At 42.2% G+C, this 19,382-nt stretch overlaps 1 protein-coding gene across 1 annotated transcript; it reads right to left on the bottom strand.

The window, feature by feature from the left end:
* Positions 1-1,002: 1,002 nt before the first annotated feature.
* LOC136759584 (uncharacterized) lies at positions 1,003-18,776 on the bottom strand. Its single transcript, XM_066714585.1, has 4 exons — positions 18,652-18,776; positions 18,273-18,332; positions 13,469-17,964; positions 1,003-1,131 (listed from the first exon to the last, which is right to left on the bottom strand). Exons 3-4 carry the CDS (start codon positions 17,294-17,296, stop codon positions 1,003-1,005), a joined length of 3,957 nt encoding a protein of 1,318 aa, XP_066570682.1. The 5' UTR covers positions 17,297-17,964; positions 18,273-18,332; positions 18,652-18,776.
* Positions 18,777-19,382: the final 606 nt, after the last annotated feature.

The raw sequence follows: 19,382 nt of genomic DNA, 5'->3' as shown, positions 1-19,382 counted from the left end.
CCTTTATTATATGTTTTATTTGCAACATTTATTGAGTATTAGGTTTTACAATTGATACCAATGTATAACAAGTAATATTCATATTGCATTTTAAAACACAGGACAGTAAATTCCCACTCCCATTCCTCCAATAAGCTGAAGCTTTAGCTAAGTATAACTGTACATACTGAGCCTTTTAACTGCAAAACACCACATTTGTGGAGATATAAGGAATATGAGAAACTGACAAATTCAATCAATGTTAGACACAGAAACCAGAATGAGTGAAATGCTCAGCACTCTTTACTTCTTTTTTATTATATTCCCCATGGTTTCCACCAAACTTTACTAAATCTTTAGGTTAATTAAAATTAATCAGAAAATACAGCTGTATTAATTACTTCACAATCAGACATACTGATGAATCTCAGCTGATTATAATTTCAATGTAATTATTTCAATTAGGGACATGGGGACCATTTTTCTTTGATATTGTAGATTATAAAACAACTGTTTATCTCTGGGAAGGTAAAAGGCTGTAATAAGTTCTTTGTTAAAAGTGTCACTTGGGGAACCAGATCACATGACTGCTACTACTACTAATAATAATATGACTACATTACCCACAGTGTAGGGGCAGAATGGAGACTCAATGTAATAAAGCTTCTAACAGAGACAAGTACAGAATTCTGATTTTTAAGTTTTGGGTTATGGACCAAAATATTTTTCAGAATTTACAATGGAAAGTGTGTGATATAGAATGGAATGCAAGGAAAGCTGTGTAATTCCTACTGCCGAACATTGTGGCAGCAGTATTGTAAAATGAAGGTGCATGGCATCTACTGGCCCTGGGCAATTCATCTTTACTGACAGCTACTATTGAACGTAATAATGTATAGTCACACAGTAGTAGATATTACAAGTTTAGTAACAATTAATTTATATCAAATGTGGATGTTGCCATTTGTCTCCCTCTCGGTAATGAGATTGTAATGTGGCAACAGAGTTATAACTCAATCAAAATCACTTAGCGATGCTCCCTGGTGAGCAGAAATGCATAGGGGGGACCAGCTCAGGATCAGAGCCCCCCAGCCACCCTGGCCAGGAGGGATTAACCATAGCCTTTGACAGGCAATTATCACTATCCACACCCTAGAGCATGGAAAGGTGTCATAAATCACATGACAGGTAAAGCTCCATAGCCCAACCAACCTGCAGTGGGATGTACTACCCCAACTCACACCAATGAGGAATAAGACCACCACCCACAGTGCAACCCGTCCAATCCGACACTGAGGGTTAGTCTCCTTAAAACCAGCGGTAAGGCTAGAAAATGTTGCTCTGAACAATCTTTAAAGCTCTCCTAACACGTAAAGAAATAGATGGTTTGTTTCACACTACAAGAAATAACAGACTTTATCCTGAGTGCTACCCTAGCCGTTCAACTCGTCTTATCGACAGGATAATACACAGTGTGTTTTTAAATAATTGGACTGAATATTGAAATCTATTCAGATTGTTTTATAGCTACAACTGAAAAGACTCAAACCGCTCACTGAACCTTTGAACTTGAGGTGAAAAATTCCAAGCCAGACACTATAGGATTGGTAAACTGCGATACCTGAGATTAAGGACCCGTTACTTTCTTTGTGCACAGACTTTGGTCTTGATTAAATAAAAAATGTCCACACTGTGAATAGCTCGGAGCAGCAGTTAATGTTAATCTGAAATTAATCTCAAATTCAGGCCTGTAGTTTGCTAGTAGTGGGTTTGTAAATGCTTTTTACCAGCATCTCTCATGGAGACCTATCTGTTTTAGCTTGAGTAACAACCAATGTGATTGGCTCACAGTGACTTTTGTGCTGCCTGTCCTTTTCATGAACCACACAGGCAAAGCTTGTCTCCTCCCTGTTTGCAGCTCCTGATATTTTAGATTTAATACCGCCAGAAGTGAGTCTTCCATATTCAAAGCTGCTACCCTTCTACAACTTTGCAAACATGCAAACAATTTTTATTTAATGGGACCCTTTATCTTCCCCCTGTGAACCACATCCTGGGAAAAAGACTTCACAGACCTGGAGCCAAGATCCACTCTCGAAACCGGATCACCTATAGGCGCCTGTGAATCCCCACACTTTCACCCTAGTCTGGCCCTCTCAGAATGTGTCCATATGTATTTGAATATGTTTCATTAAAATTCTTTGTATTTATATAAATACAGACAGGTGACAAATTAAAGGAAAAACCAACTTGAAGTGTCTCAGTAAGCAGGGGCATGTCAAGGGGGTGGCCTGGGGTGGCCACGCCCCCCCTGAAATGAGGTTGGCCACCTCAGAAATTACCACCAAAGAACAAGGTCAAAACACTGTCCCCTCAATGACCTCTCTTTCAAAGTCACTGAGATCCTTTCCTCTTGCCATCTTGATCCAAAATCGAGGTCAGCTGGGCCTATATTTGTGAATGTATTTCTAGCCTTGTTTAATTGAATCTATGCTGTACTTCCTATTGGTCAGGTGTCCAGTTCAGTCTGATTGTATACATATTATCTTTCATTAATTTTATCTTAATAAAGTGCGTTATTTTTATATTTATGTTTTTTTATTAATCTAAGGGCTGTGTGCTTCCAATCAATTTTTTATACATTTAGCTTACTAGTAAGAAATGAAATTGAAATATATTTTGTCAATCAATCGAAAAAATATGATATTAGCAAAACTGCAAAATAAATCCAAGTGGTAAGAGGTGTGGTATGAATCCATACAATAGAACGGTCACAATTTCAGCCCTAGATTCTGGGTTACCTCAAACAGCATTTAATTGCATTTATCCCAATGACAAATAATTACTCAGAATCTGGCAGAAATGTGTCATCTGGCAGCCAAGCTGTTTCTCTCCATGGCTAATCTTGTCAAAACTGTCAAGAAAGCCACATTTGATGTTGATGATTATGTACATTATAAAGAGTACCTTCAGATCCTAAGGAGCAGGTTATATATATATATATATATATATATATATATATATATATATATATATATATATATCATCATAATACCATCATCCTATCATCCACTGTTGGATGAAGGCCTCCCCAAGATGCTTCAATCTACAGCTTCTCTTTTCCATGTCACACCTGCAAAGTTTATGATTTCCCATATTTTATGTGGTCATCTTCTAGGTCTTTTTTTCATCTCTTGGTATCCTTCTTGTACTGTGTGCAGCCCACTGCCATTCATTTTCATTCTTTCAGTGATGTTTTGGTTTGTTCTCAGATCCATTCATTTATTTGTATCTATTTTATCGTGATCCTTGGGATAACAAGAGAGAATAAATAAATATATATATTGACCAATCAAAAGAAGTACTGCTTTCGCTCTCAATTATATTTGATTTTGAAATAAACAAAGACCTACACAGATTATATAATGTATTTTGTGTTCTGGTTGCTGTGAAGGGTCAGCTCATACCTGTGGATGTGTAGGAGTCAGCACCATGGTCAGAGATTGGTTCACAGCCCGTTGTGAGGACCTGCTCATAACTGTGATTTACTCAGGTCACAGAGAGACAGGTTTATAAAGGCTGAGATCTTAATGAGGTGATTGCAAAGACCTATTCCCCATGCTTGAAGTAATTACCTCTCCAGTGACTCCATTTTTTCCACAAAAGGGCCAAGTCTAATATAACAATGGGTCTGCCAGCCAGCACAAACCCTTGAATCCTTAGAATCCAGCAAAAATCTGTGTCAGGTCCCTTGCAGTCCATGGGACATGATTTGGCTGTTTTATTAGTGGTGGTTGCCAAGCTATTTTCATATGGGGACCTGGGCTTTGGAGTGACCACCGTGAATCAGACAGTAACAGACATACTGGAATTGAACATGAGAGCAGTATTGATGTTAAACTGCAAATACAGGTAAGCATATCTTTATCTTTTAAAAATGTTCTTTCATTTAAATGTGATAAGGACAGGTAAACAGTGACTCATATTGGCAGATATGTGTATATATACCACTCATAAAAACAAACAAACAAGCAAACGCAAATTATAACAATTTCCTAATTACATTTGCATACATCTTGGATATAATGGTGGGATAAATATAACCATGCACTTCAGGTTGTTTTCATTGTTTGCTTTTTACATTTTTACAAAGCTGCCTTGAAAACACAATGTGGTTAGTGTAGCACGACATGCATTGTAGGGCATGTGTTCAATCATACAATGGCAATCATACAGTTTTGAGGGGAATGATTATAAAGTCACCACAGAGCAGAAGGGTAAATTGATACACAGCTACATATTTCACAGGAGGTCAGCACACACCTACAGGCTAGATTCAAACTGCAAATGTCAATGAGGTATCCTGCGGTGAGTGTCCAAGAGTAGATAGTAGGGTTTTTTGGGCGCGGCCTATTTTGTTATGACGTATGCCCTAAGCTTATTAATATTCCTACGTCATAATTGGGGGGCGTGATTTTAGGTAGATTTATTTCCTTAATTATTCCTACGTCATATCCGTCAGAAAGTGTACACCCATAAAACCCTGAACAACAAGGCCGCCCATAAAGACCCCCACCCCTCTGAAGGCAACGCCCCGAAACTCTCCTCTCTATTTAAGAACCCGCGCTGCTTTTAGGCAATACCTCTTTAATTCTCAGCATCTGAAACATCCCGCTTCTTCAACATGGCCAGCGACATCAACATGAAACCCCGCAAGAAACAATCCCGGGCAAGGGTTCCTGTACTCACCAATTTGAAGATTGAACACTCCTGGGTGTTGTTCTGGGGGGGTCGACGGGGTTACCGCTTTAAAAGGGATCCCAGCTATGTTGGAGTGGAGCTTTATGCTTTGGGAGAGAAGGAGGGTACGTTGGAACCTTTTGAGACGGTGATTGAATACTCTTATGAGGACTGGTTGAAGGTGATGGCATGGAGAGACCAGGGGCTTGTGGATAAGACTCTAGAAGGCTTGCATGAGGTTCCAAGAGAAGGCGAAACGGAGTCTCCGACGCAGAGTTTTGAAAGGTGTGAATGGGAAAGCTTGCAGAACTATGGTACAGTGGTGAAGAGTCTATCTCTAACTACTGATCGTAAGGTTTTGTTTAGCAGTACCCTGGTTACAAACCCTATTGAAGGGGTTGTGGAGGATCCAGAAAAACAGGTTACTGAAATTATGTTTGACGCCGTGGACTGGCCGTTCTTGAAAGAGGTCATAAACTGTATAAATGATGGTTTTGACATCTTGACCAAATGTTCACAACTGGATTCTGTTAGAAGGAGAATATGCTGGATTATGGATTATATAGCCCCCTTGAATGACGACGACGATGATAAAACAGACGACCTGTGGGGGTTTGGAGGGGGGTCTGACGGCTCAGGGTCTACTCTCTTCTAAGAGGGCGGTGTGTCGTGACGTAGTGAAGAGATAGGATAAAAGGCGCAACAATTCATTCATGGTTTAAAATTAAAGAGAATGTCTTACCCGAAAGCTGCGGACGTCGACAGGCTCTACAGGCCTCTTCAAACCCGGGATCAACCCTGGTTCTATTCCCCAGATTTTGTATACACACCGGAACCCTCTGACTGCGGTTACCCGCCAAGACCTCAGACCCCGGTCCCTCAGGACGAAACAACATGCGGGGCGATGGATGTCCAAATGAGTCTCGTGGATCCCCAGCCTCTGGAGCTCCTGGAGGGCCTCGATTTTGCCGAACTGTCTACCGTCTGTGCGTCTCAGGAGGGGGTCAGTCCAATGGATGTAGAAACACCCCACAAACCACCAGGCGACCCAATGAGCATCGGACTGTCTCGGGGGCGTGATGAAGACGCAGGATTTATGCCCGGGGTATGTGACCAAGTAAGCAGAGTGGTTAAAAGCACCCTGGTGTATATTCTGAGTGCTCTCATCGACAGAGCTCTGAAAGAAGTCTGTCGAGGGTGTGAAGTGAATCACCCCAGTCAGTTGAGACACAGTTGTTTGTTTGAACCAGACCGTTACTATTTCCTGTTCTATTTCAACGTGTTTTACAGAAGACTGAACAAACCGTGGCTGAAACCGGCACTAATCAAGGCTCTGTCTTACTCCCACATACATGTCACTGCGGGACAAGTCCAGAAAATCATAGATGAGATTTTGCTGGAGCTGAAAAAGGAGCCGTTTATAATAGAGAAACTTGGGCAGCTGCTCAATGACCTGGATGAGCCAAGTAGAAAAACCGCTGGCAAGCTAAAAGCTTATTTCTTCCGTAAAGAAGTTAAAGCTGGGGGCAGCGACGAAGAATTCGACATCTACGCCACTGATTCAGACTCTGACCTGAACTAAGGGACTTTGAACATGGGGAATGTTCTGGACTGCTGCTGCAACTGGTTCTGTCATCAACACTCTGCAGCTAACCTGAGAGCGCTATTACACCATGTGCTTGACAGAAAAGTAGCCAATGCGAGCCTTTTCTCTACAGATTTAACCATCGATGAGGATCAACTTTCAAACCTGGAAAAGTTAATGGTTGCTGTAACAAAGACCGGGGGGTACGAACACTGGGATGAAGCGCTCAAGGGGGCCAAGAATGATATTAGGCCATTTCATCAACATCTGTATGACCTTTTACTGAACATGTTTAATACCCCTCTGTTTACTTTTAAAATAGGTCATATTGTTGTTTTATTTACATATGTAACTGAGGTGTGTGCCTACAAGATAAAGAAACAGGTATTTGTTGATATAGATCAAGTAACCAATCATATGATTTCTTTTTGTCTGGACCGTAGAAAAAATTGTTGTGTATGTTATACTTTTCTCAAATGTCTAAAAAGGGGTATCTGCTCTCCTGAAGTTGAATAAAAAACCTTGTATAAAAACTTTGGCGCATAGTGTGGGTCTGTGTGTTTATTTGCCAGAATGACTCGGCAAGCTCCCCAAATGCATGAACTATACTACAACCCAGCAAAGATTGGGGGTTTGGCGGGTAAGAAGGGTTTTCAAAGAGGACTCGCTGAGGCCGGTGTGAAGGTTAATGATGTGGTTGTTTCAGAATGGTTACGGGAACAAGACGCCTATACCTTACATAAACCTCTCAGGATTAACTTTAAAAGAAACCGCGTATATGCAACTGACATAGACTCACAATGGCAAATGGATCTAGTCGATATGTCAAATTTATCAAAACATAACAATGGTCACAAATTTATGTTGATGTGTATCGATGTGTTATCAAAATATGCCTGGGCTCGCATTCTACATAATAAAACAGGTCGGGCGGTGACAAGAGCCTTTGAGGATATATTGTCCCAGGGCCGATGTCCTAAAAAACTGCAGACTGATAAAGGAAAAGAGTTTCTCAACAGAGAATTTCAGAATCTACTGAAGAGACACAAAATACATCATTTCACCACCGGTAATGAGCTTAAGGCATCGGTGGTGGAGAGGTTTAACCGCACCATAAAGACCAAAATGTGGAGATATTTTACAGCGGTCAACACGTTCAAGTATTTTGATAAAGTTCAGGATTTTATCGATGCTTACAACCAAGGGTATCACGCCAGTATTAAAATGAAGCCTATAGATGTTGATCAAAGTAATTCTTTTAAGGTCTATAAAAAATTATACGGCCCATTTATTAAGAAGGGGAAAACTACTTATAAGTTCAACATCGGCGATGTGGTTCGCGTTTCAAAGCTAAGGAGTACTTTTGCCAAAGGTTATGAACAAACATTTTCTGACGAATATTTTACAGTTACCGAACAGGTGGCTAGAGACCCCCCCGTGTACCGGTTAAAAGACTATGACGGGGAGGATATAGAAGGAACGTTTTACGAAGCCGAGTTACAAAAAATTATTGTGGGTAAAGACATTGTATACAGAGTTGAAAAGATATTAGCTGAGAAAACCCAGAACCGGAAAAAATATGTGTTGGTGAAATGGCTTGGATGGCCTGAAAAGTTCAATAGTTGGGTCCCGGAACAACAGGTTTGTGATATTCAAGCCTTATAACAACGTGTCCGCGGGGGTGTTGGGGTCATTACTTTCGATACTCAAGATGGAATCAGGAGGCTTCTACGTGACTCTACCCAGTAACGCCTCTCTCGATATATACCCTAAAAATGAAATATCCAGTTACACGGTACAATTTGGAAAATCTATAGATCTAAGGGGTTCGTGGGAAGTGGGGTTGGCGGAAATACAGTATCCTTACACTTGGGCTGTTTTACAAGATAAGGATGCCACCTTCGCCATTTTTGATGATGTTAAAAAGAGTCAATGGACATTCACGATACAAGGAGGTTATTATGACAATGTGGATACAATATTAGATGAGATGCATAAACAGTTCTCAGAAGGCACCCCCAACATCAAGCTATATTACAACCCTATTAAAAACAGAGTGTACAAGGTGTCAAAACCTTGTATTAGCATTCAAACCAACGGACAACTGGGTCGTATATTAGGGTTCTATTCTGACACAGAGAGCAGGTTCTCAGAAGTGGTGGCCCCCTTCCCGGCCGACATCAGGGGCGGCTTTTACACTCTTTATGTGTATACGGATATCATAACACACCAGAGGGTCGGGGATAGCTATGTCCCCCTTTTGAGAAATGTACTTATTAAAGGTAAAAGCAATGACATGGTCACAATTACTTATGACAAGCCACACTACGTACCAGTCTCAAAGACCCACTTTGACAACATCACGATCGAAGTAAAATCGGATCAGAATATCAACGTGCCCTTCCGCTTCGGTAAAGTTATTGTCAAACTACATTTTCGACCCCTGAAACAGTGTGTACATTATTAAAATGGCTACCTCGAGGGGTTATGTAGATCCTAGCGCCTATGTGGATTATTACAAGATGCAAGCCGGGAACGGCTTGCCCGGTTTTGTAGGAGCCCCTACAATGTATGGAGCCGGTCTAGGAGGACTCTTTCGTGGTCTCTTTAGAATGGCCGTACCACTGCTTAAGAGAGGCTTTGCTATAGCCAGACCCCACTTGAAATCAGCGGCTAAAAATATTGTTAGTGACGTGTTCACCAATGTTATGAACCGGGCAGCTAGCCATGAGCAGCAGGAGGGTTCGGGTCTCATGGTAATGGCGAGGAGGGGGGGTAAAAGAAGAAACAGTATGTGTCCACCAGGGCGACGAAGATCCGTGGCTAACAAAAAACGAAGAATCTCTCATTCTCCAACATATCGTGGAAACACTCGGAGAAGGAAGCAGCACAAGAAAAAACCGGCAAAAAGAAAGTCGCAAAGAAAGACAAATAGAGCCTCAGGATACATCTTTTAAAAATGTCTTTTGTCCACAGTCTATCGGAAGAATGCGTCAAATCAGAACTGGATCTGTTTACAGTTCCATACACTCAAACGAGTATAGATAAGAGCATATATGTAGAGATACCCCCTCTTTCCGCAATTTCAGATACGGCCCCTCTGGAGTTTTTTATAGCTGGCAATGGCGAGGATTATATTGATTTGAATAACACATTTATTTTAATGAACTGTAAAGTGACTGATGAGGATGGCGATGCAATCGAGAAGACGGCCAACGCGGGGGTCATCAATTACCCGGTGGCCACCATGTTTTCACAGGTGGATGTGACCCTGGGAGATCGGCTCATTAGTCAAAGCAGCAATACTTACCCCTATAGGGCCATGATGGAGTGTATCCTTAATTATAGTGAGGAGACCCTAAGCAAACAGTTCAGCCCCGGCCTTTTCTTCAAAGACACCCCGGAAGCTATGGACGACCAGGATCCAGAGGGACTCAATAAGGGTTTGCAAAAAAGAACGGCCTTTTCAACAGAAGGGAGGACCTTTGAGCTAATGGGACATATCCATGCAGACATATTTTTCCAAGAAAAACTCATGCTCAACGGGGTAGACATTAAAATTAAAATGATCCGTAGTAAAAGTGCTTTTTGTCTGATGACCCCTGATACTGAAAAATATAAACTGACCATATTATCGGCCTCGCTGTTTGTGAAAAAAGTATCCGTCTCCCCGGCGGTTAAACTAGGACATGCACAGGCTTTAATGACGGCAAACGCCAAGTACCCGATCGAAAGAGTCTATATGAAAGTCCACAGTATCCCCGCAGGGACACGGGTGATGAACCAGGAAAATCTGTTTCTAGGACAGCTCCCAAAACAGGTTATTATAGGTCTCGTGGATAATGATGCATTTACCGGGGTTTACAACAAGAACCCCTTTAACTTTAAACATTATAACGCGGAATTTATAGCACTGTACGTCGATGGTGTACAGGTTCCATCCAGACCTTTTCAACCTGACTTTGAAAACGGCAACGCGGTTCGTGAATATTACAGTCTAGTACTGGCTACGGGTCGCCATCTCAAGGATCAACCTCTGCTGATCGATCGCCGGGAATACTGCAGCGGTTACACCCTGTACGGTTTCAACCTGACCCCTGACGAAGAGTGTGGACAACATTTTTCACTGATGAAGACGGGCAATATGCGTTTGGAGATGCGTTTCAAGCAGCCTCTACCACGCACTGTAAATATGGTCGTGTATGCTGTGTTTGACAACATTATTGAGGTGAATCAGAGGAGAAACGTTCTGTATGATTATTATTAAAATGAACACCAGAGAGCTCAACCACATCATGAATGCCCTGGCCGGCTCACGGAAAGTGTTTCAAGGAGTCTACGCCTGCGACCAGCTGCCTAAATTTAAGATCAAGAATTTACCTGCAATGTACATAATCAACACACACCCTAAAAATATGCCCGGAGAACATTGGCTGGCTATTTATCTAAGGGAGGACCGCTGTGGGGAATTTTTTGATTCCTATGGAAACCCCCCGGATTTCAGACCTTTCCCTCGGAAGATCAATAACTTTCTGCTCAACAACTGTCAAGAAACCATTTACAGCGGTCGTCAAGTACAAAGTCTTCAGACCTTCACTTGTGGTCAACACTGTGTGTTTTTCTTATATCATAGATCTAAAGGAAGGTCATACCCCGATATTATGTCCTTGTACAGTGAGGATTTAGGCCAAAATGATAAAAAAGTGGCAGAGTTTGTCAGGACACTGTGGACCCCTCCTTATAACACAATTACTTACGACCCTAGCCAGCCATGTATACAGATGGGGTGTTCTTGTGAGGATTTTAAAAGATGTCATGCGTGTTAAAGTGAAAAATAATGAAAACAGCCTTTGAATCATTAGTTTTGTTTTTATTCAACACAATTCTTATACAAAGCAGGGTTATGTTATAAATAAATGTACAACATTTGAAAATAAAAATAAAAAATAAAAAAAATTGTTTGTCGGTTCCTTATTTACAGGGGAGACAAATAAAAACATGAGATTAATAAGCTTCCCAACGATGGATAGATCCTGAGGATGTTTGCTCAGCACGGTCAGAGTAATGAGATATCGGCGTCAGATCAGTCGCCACCTCTTTACACAGACGGATTTTTTGTCGCGTTTCCTGGTTAGGGACTGTTGATTGGGGCATGTTCAGACAGGCCATCGCCTGTAGGAAAGCATTCCAGCCTACAGGTCGGCGACTATCGGGGACCTTATTAGTGCTAGTGACACTCTTCAACAAATCAAACATGTGTGAACCTTTGATCAGTTGTCCTTTAAAAACAAATTCACCCTGTTCATTCCAAGTCGTTACCCGCGGTTTCTGAACCATTTTGTGCAGAATATATTCTGCATGTCTTTTGCTTCTGGCCGGCATGTTTCTCAAAACATCCGTTACAACATCTCCCTCTGAACTCTCAACAGGTTCGGGCACCGCAACATCTTTATCAACCGTACCCCTCGCATCAGCCCCAGAACCATTTTCTTGAGAGGCCATGGTTAAAGTTAAAATGTTTTGATCTTTTTCACCCTGTCTAACCAGACGGAGGTAGCGCTGTAACGTGTTGCTATACATCTGGGCTTTGGAATACTGATTTAAATCGTCCCTGGCCAGTATAGCTTTCATTTCAGAGTCCAGGTTGTTTTCGGCCGTTTGTCTAATGGGCTCTGGCCCGACAACATTTTTTCTCAGTTTCTCAAGCTGCTCCTGAGGGATCAAAAACATTTTCTGAGCATATTCCATTATTAACTCACTCTGGAAGCTAGAAGACTGGTTAGGAAAGGCACGGCTATGCTCAACAGCGGTCCTATAAAACCTCCGGTTTGATTAATCTTCTTTCTTTTTCTTTTAATAGAATACTTCTTATTAGCGATGATCTTGATAACCGCTTTTTGTTTTTTGAGTTTAGAATGTTGAGAAGGGGTTAGGGGTATATTACCGCGTAAGATGTTAAAAGCTATTTCACACAGGGTCTCGATCAAATCCGAGGGGGCCCCTGCCAGCACAGCTTTCCTATGGCGCGGGCTCCCCTCAAATAACATTTGTAAAAGCGGCAGATTTCTTTTAATCCGAACAGACATTCTTATTTATTTCCTTTTCTTTAGCGCATACACTGCCGGCCAATCGGGCGGGCACAAACCTGTTCTGAGGCGAAAGTCTTCTGGGGTTTGTGCTTTTAAGTCCACAATCAAGTACCCGTAGGGTTTTTTGGTGGCATCCTCAAATGCCTCCAAAAAGAACTTGGTCTGGTTAGGGTACATTTGACGAGCCAAGACGGTGACCTGTAGTTTATCTCTGGGGTTTTTAAAAAGAATTATATAATTGGCATTTAAATTAATAGTGCGGCTTTTTTTACCTTGAAAAAATAGATTTTGAACTAAATAAATAATACTTAAATTCCTATGATGAGTGTACTTTGTGAAAGCTTTTTCCACTTCACTGTTGTCACCGGCCTGCTCCATCAGGTCATCAAGGATCACTAGATTAGTTTGTCCGGGCGGGAACAGGTCATCGTCACACAACGAGGCGGGGAGACCTTGCACAAATTTCAGATTATTTTTTTTTGATGCCAAATCATCGTAGAGAGGCTGCCAGCAAGAGTAACACCACACTATGTTGTCAAGAGCTTGGGACACGGTTGCGTCCACATCTTCTATGATGTTCTTTATAAGATAGCTCTTACCCGAATTGGAGGGACCGGCTATAATACAGGAGAAAGGGTGTTGAAGGCGGTTATCAAAACCACTGCTAATATCCATAAGGCAGAGTGGTATAATCAGTCTTCAACACTCTTTTATTGTACACCACCCTGAACCGTTTGTTTAGTGATCTATTTTCCAATGTGTACCCCTTTTTATTGCGATAGATCTGATTTCCGGCTGTAATAATCTCGCGAGGAGGCGCGTCTTTCTCGGTTACAAAACTTTGTACCAGGGTCGTCAGAGACTTGATGTTAATGAGCTTGTTGTTACAATGGTTCAGAGTGAAACCCTTAACTTTCATACAGGTCTTACCCGCAGCCGTTCTGTATGCGTAAGTCTTAGGACCCCCTGAAACAAACTCCACTATGTGGTCCTGAGGATCTAGCTCGCTCGTTAACTCCCCAAGGTAGTCCCCGAGGGGAGGGACCCAATCCCCTGGCCTGGTGACAAAGATTACAGAGTCAGTATCATGATAGAGCGTGCGTTCCTGCAGCTGATCCATTAAGTTGTACAGTTCAAGCCGGGCGTAAGCAGTGGTAAAAACCGCTATGAAAACATTAACGTTTCCCTGTTTGGTGGGGAAATCTTTAGGGGCCCTCCACTGGACCTGTGCCACGTGGTCATTTAAGAATTGAAAGTGTGATACTGCATGTTGTTTGGAAAACATAAATTCTATAAACTGTTCAGGGGTTTTAATCAAGGTTGTGTTTAGACGGTTATTTCTTTCCCCAAACTTACCCCACAAACTGTTTAAAATCAGTTTGGACATTTGTCTCTTGGCGGGGTTTACAGTTATGTTCCCCGGCTCTAGACGGATCCCTTCCTTTTCAAAATATTGCTGAACGTACCGCTCTTTGGCCGCGGAGTCAACACACCATGAGGGATAGCCCGATGCCTCCTGTTTCCCTTTCAGATGGGTCATAATGTACTCAGCAAAAAGAGTATCAGATTTTTCAGAAAAATGCCAAACCTCATACACCTTACCGACTCTGTAACCTTTCTCCACCGCCTTGTCAAGCTCAATGCTACACCAGACACCCGTCAGCGCTCTCTCGTCATCACTGTGCAGACACGAGGTATTTTGATTTTCAGTTTCCACACACGTTCTACACAGAGGGAACATCAATTTTCCCGAACACCTGTAAGGCAACACGGGTAAGAACAGCTCGCGAGGAGGGTACATGGTGACTTTGATCAAACCAAAGTACTGTCCGATTTCGAGAAAGTCACGATAAACAATGGTTGGATGCCCCACCGGGTACATTTTGGTCTTGTTGACATAAGGGTACAGACTGGTGAAATCATAGTAATCTACTCTCTCACCATCCTTTACCTCATAATGTAAACAGAGGGCGTTGGTACGACCCCCAAATAACGCATCCCTGGGCTCTAGACGTTCAGGAAAGTCCAAGGTTTCCATAAACCGTTGTACCCCCACATCCTGTTGCTTCAGGGTCGTCCACGCGTGTTCCCAAATCACCAGCACATTCAAACCATAGGTGTTTTTTAAAGTTTCAATTCGTTCCTGGAAATCATAGTACATGTCACCGCAGAGTTTTTGTGTTACGGGGTTAAAGGTGTTTGGGTCGAAGCACTGAGGACAGCCATGGTAAATACAACCAGCAAACTCATAAGCGGTACGCCGCCCGGACACGTCGCTAAAACCGTCTAAGTAGTAAGGACCCATTTTGACTTCCCCTTGATTTAAAGCATGTCTGATGAAGATGTTATCCCGGGCACTCAGATATTCCAGCCACTGTATGGAGACAGTCGAAAAGTTCTTTTGTCTAGCACGATAGTTGTCAGAAGTGGTGACCGCTATAGTGTTTTTCTGCAAGAAATTGGATCGATACATTTTCATGCAGAGAGACGCTATGGTCACACTTTGCAAAGGGTCGAGGCCCGATGTGTTGATAACCTCGGCGCGGAAACGCAAACAGGCTTCTTTAAGGATCACCACATCATTTTTACAATAAGCGGCCATCTCTTCGCGGAAATCAAAAACACCTCCCTTAACCGTATTGTACCATTTAAAGAATTCCTCCCTCTCATGAGACATCATAGTATCAACCCCATAATAAGAGGCGGGCGGGTAGGACCCTCGATAATTTTGAGTGTCCTTAGTATTAAAAAAATGGCAGAACCAGCCTTTCTTCTGAGCCTCAAAACCCAGAGCTTTAGGCAAAGCGCTCAATTTCATGGGGAGGAAATTTAACGAGTCTATGTAACGTTGGTTGAAAGCTTCGTCGGTGAAACACATGATCTTGCTACCCTGAGCTATTATTTTTGGGGTCACCCCATTTTCCACCAGATACTTCATCAAAATGTAAGAATCATAACCCTTAGCATTGTGGGCAATAAATGTGTAATTGATGTATTTTGGACCGCGATACCGCGTAAAGAAAGCCCTGACACAACTCTCACCGCTAGCTGACCACTCACAATCCAACATGTCAATACAGTGTATATAATTAGCAACATGGACCCCGTTTTCTTGCCGGCATTCAAAATCAAAAAAGACATACCGGTTGTGCGGCGGCTCCTTTTTAACCGGCTGAATAAAGCACTGGTGTTCAGACCCCGGGGTTAAATCAGCATTACAGATCCTACATCTCGGCTCCAGACATTTGTGTGGTTTAGCCTCATAAAAACGGTACTGGAGGCAGCATTGCGGGCAATATTTAGTTTGATCACAATAACTCCGTTTTTTAACCCCCTCAGCAGCGGCCCTCTGTACCTTATGTTCGGAAAAACAGAACGCGGAGAGACAAATCCTTAAGCAATCTTTACATCGGATGGTAGGGGCCAAACCCTTACGACATTGCGGATTGAAACAAACGTTACAGTAACCGTCACAGCGGTGCTTAAGCTTATCATTGAAGGCCTTATAACACCAATGACAAACATACGAACAACCCAAAAAAGCCGTCAAACTCTTTATTCCAAAGTAATGACTATCACTTAGGAAGAGAAACAGTGTCTGTGTATGGGTTTCAGGATGTGTCTGAAATTTCACAAATACTTCCTTTACCTCACAACGGTACCACACAACAATTTTTAAAGACAACAACTCCTCAAACCTGGTAATGTCTGAAAAGGCAACCATCTGTTGAGAGTTTAAGCCGGCCCTCTGATGAAGCATTAAAGCCTCTTGCATAGCTTGGGGTTCAGGCATGTCGGGGGTAAGTAGTTTTATTAAACTGTAAGCAAAACAGAGCTTATTGTCCCCATTGGAACTCACCACTAATTGCCTGAGCTTGTTCCTAATTATGTCGTTCTTCAAGCATTTCGACAGTCTTCTAAGTGCCCCACCCTCAGGGTTACGAACCACATTCATTACCAGAGACAGACTTTCATCCGCTAAGATGGATGCGTTACTTTGCAATAACGCTTCGATTTTAGCCAGAAATTCATCAACATCTAAATTATCTCCACTCATCATTACAGATAGGTTGCTAAACAAATCATCCCCTCTGAGTTCTAACTGTACAACATCTCGAGGTCTGACCCTTTCAGCAACCTGTTCAAGCATGTTTTGCAAGGCCTCGTGTATGTTGACAAATATTTCTGCATAATTGTCACAATTTAAAAGTTCTGCAAAATTAAAACGCTGAATCATTTCAAAATTGTTATAGGCCGGTCTATCTATAATCACGGGATCACTGTTACTCTTGGCCACATCATCATTTTGAACAAAGCCTTCAACCCCTACATTCTCACAGAGCATGTCCTCCACAACCTTATCAGTCTCAGAACCCTCCACATTCCGAACACCCCCACTGCTGACATCTACAAAACCCCCTTTTTGAGGAGGCTCATTTAAAGCCCGTAAAAGTCCTTCAAAGATATCCAACCGGTTAATGTCAAGACCCTCCTCTATAGTGACGGCTGCTTCTGCCGCCGTACTGTGTTCTAATTGTCTCAAATCATTTATAACAGGGGCAGAATTTGGTCGGGGTAGCGTCTCCAAAGCCTCCACCATTTCAAACAAATCGGGGTGAACTAGGGGTTGAACCTCTATAAGCTCTACCGTTGGGAGGTGGTTATTTAGATCATTGACCATCTGTAACAGGTCGGGGTTCACCGGTAAGTCTGTTAATTCACATTCTATCGGGGGTGATTGGGGGTTATTTAAATCATTTATCATTTGTAATAGTTCCTGGTTCATTGGGACATCAGAGGAGTTCACAACAGGGCCGGGGATGTTCTCTCGGGAAGGTCTTTTTGGGGCCCTAACTTGATCATAATCCTTTAGTTTGTGAGTTCTTTTACCAAGTCCGGACATTTTTTTATTTATTTCTTATTTTTCCAACAAATCACAATAGTAAGGCGTTCTGTATCTATTAAAACATTAAATACGGTACAATTCGTTAGTAAGGGTATTAATAAGGGTGTTTTGGCTCTCTATCACAAGGTTTTGTCCCACTAACACAAGTCTTTGATTTAGTAACAAAGTACGTAGCAACTCATGCCGACCTTCAGGAAGTAGCTCCGGGGAATGGTGTCCTGGCACAGCTTCAAAGGATGGTCGCTCCGGTAAATCTCGGTCGAAGGAGGCAGGGTGCGAGCGTATACTCACGGACGGAGACCAAGAAGGCCTTTGCGGTGACACCCTGGCCAATCGCGGTGTACTGTTCAGCGTTTCTGTAGCCAAGAAACGGGGATGGGGGGGCGATGTTGAAACCAGTCCGACGTTGGGTGGTGTGTCAACCCTGACTGACGGCGACCCCTGAGGTTGTTGGTTGCCTGTATTTGTTCCGACCGACAATGCGTCGGGCTGAATCTGGGTTGTTGAATTACCCCCAGAAGGCTGTGGCCTGAGTAGATGTTGGGGGGTCTCCAAGACCACCGTGGGGGATCCTCTCGGTGATCTCTCCGGGGAAGATGTTTGATCCCACTTAGACGGGGTGATTGTCCTCAATAGCTCATCCACAGAATGACTATCCCAAGAGTCTTGGGTAGAATAAAAATATACATTACATTTACATCTTTAAACGGCGACAGAAATCAAACTTAAAACAACATATCCAGGACCTTCAAAACCTTTAGCTTTTTTTTAGACCTTTGAAAATAGTCTTAGACATTCACTACAACGCCTTATTATTTACAGACAATATATTTATTAGGACTTGATAATAAATGTAAAACAGAGAAGCCTCTGTAAATAAACGGTTTCTTAAATGTTTCTTTAAAAACTGTAATATTGTTAATAAAACTTTTTATACACACACACCCACACCACATTTCATTTTTAAACGAACCTTCCAAGTGTAAACGCTTCCTGATCCCGGGACTTCCTGTTTCACAAACGTTTTCACGATCTGTTTAAATATTAAATACAATGAACACCTTCAAGCCTTTTCCTACAGCCACTTTAAAACAGAAGTATAATTGCGGAAGATAAGCCAAACAACTTACTAAAACCTTTCGGCCAGCTTTACTTCCTAACCAGACGGTAGGACAATCGGTCATTTCTAAACACATGCCCCAGAAACAAGCCTAGACCTGTCCGGACTTCTAAAGATCTTTCCCAGAACCCCCCGCCCTACAGGAAATGGGCACCCGTCGCTTAAATATCAGCCCTCAACGGGCAAACAAACCCCCTTTTAAAAACATTAAAGTTTGAAAGATCTTACTTACCTCCAAAGAATAATCGTTTCTTATGTTTTTCAGCTGGTTTAGCTTTTTGCACTTCTGTGGAGGTAAGAGACATGTTTAACCTTTAACCACTCCCGCTTTATAAAAAGCTTTAACCTCTGACAAACGGCAGATATATACTCACCGCTATCAGATACCGGGGCTGACGGCCTTTCAGATTCTTGAAAGGTTACGGTTCTCGAATGTAAAACGAAACAAGACCTCGATGTGGAAGGCCTTTCGTTGTCTCGAACCACGTTTCTTAATACTGTTAGAAAGGATAATTTTTTAAAATTAACAAAACGGGCCTCAAACATCTTACAGAAACGTTATACAAACAAACAGGGGTTTAGTTCTTACCCGGACGGCAGACCGCCTGTCTAGGGACAACCACTTCTCTTGTTTGCTCCTCGGAGACCTTAATCACAGGCCTTTCGATAGTTTCTGTGTAATTAAAGAGACTGGCTTTAATATATATTAAAACGTTTTCATAACTCTAAGGAGCCGCTTCAAAACCACACACACACAACCATACATAAGAACCCTTGAGCGCAAACACAAAAATCTTACCGTCGTTGTTCCAGATGATCTCCTCAGCGTTGGGAATTAACTCCTGTTGACTGGCTGAAAAATAATTTTACAGAACTTAAAACAGATGGTATAACCTTATTTACAATACATGACCACAACACGCTCTGAGTCAATGAAAATAATTTAAAGACTTACCTAAAAAC

Source organism: Amia ocellicauda, chromosome 10, assembly GCF_036373705.1.
Source record: "Amia ocellicauda isolate fAmiCal2 chromosome 10, fAmiCal2.hap1, whole genome shotgun sequence".
Lineage (NCBI taxonomy): Eukaryota > Metazoa > Chordata > Actinopteri > Amiiformes > Amiidae > Amia > Amia ocellicauda.
The sequence above is the reverse complement of the archived record's forward strand: the minus strand, read 5'-3'. Positions and strand labels throughout refer to the sequence as shown.

Bases quoted from the DNA above. Each gene is read 5' to 3' on its own strand.
- LOC136759584 (XM_066714585.1), bottom strand. From the start codon at position 17,296: ATGTCCGGACTTGGTAAAAGAACTCACAAACTAAAGGATTATGATCAA. The intron at 1,132-13,468 runs GTAATCTTTGTC...TCCATGCTCTAG, and splicing joins TCTATCATGATACTGACTCT to GGTGTGGATAGTGATAATTG.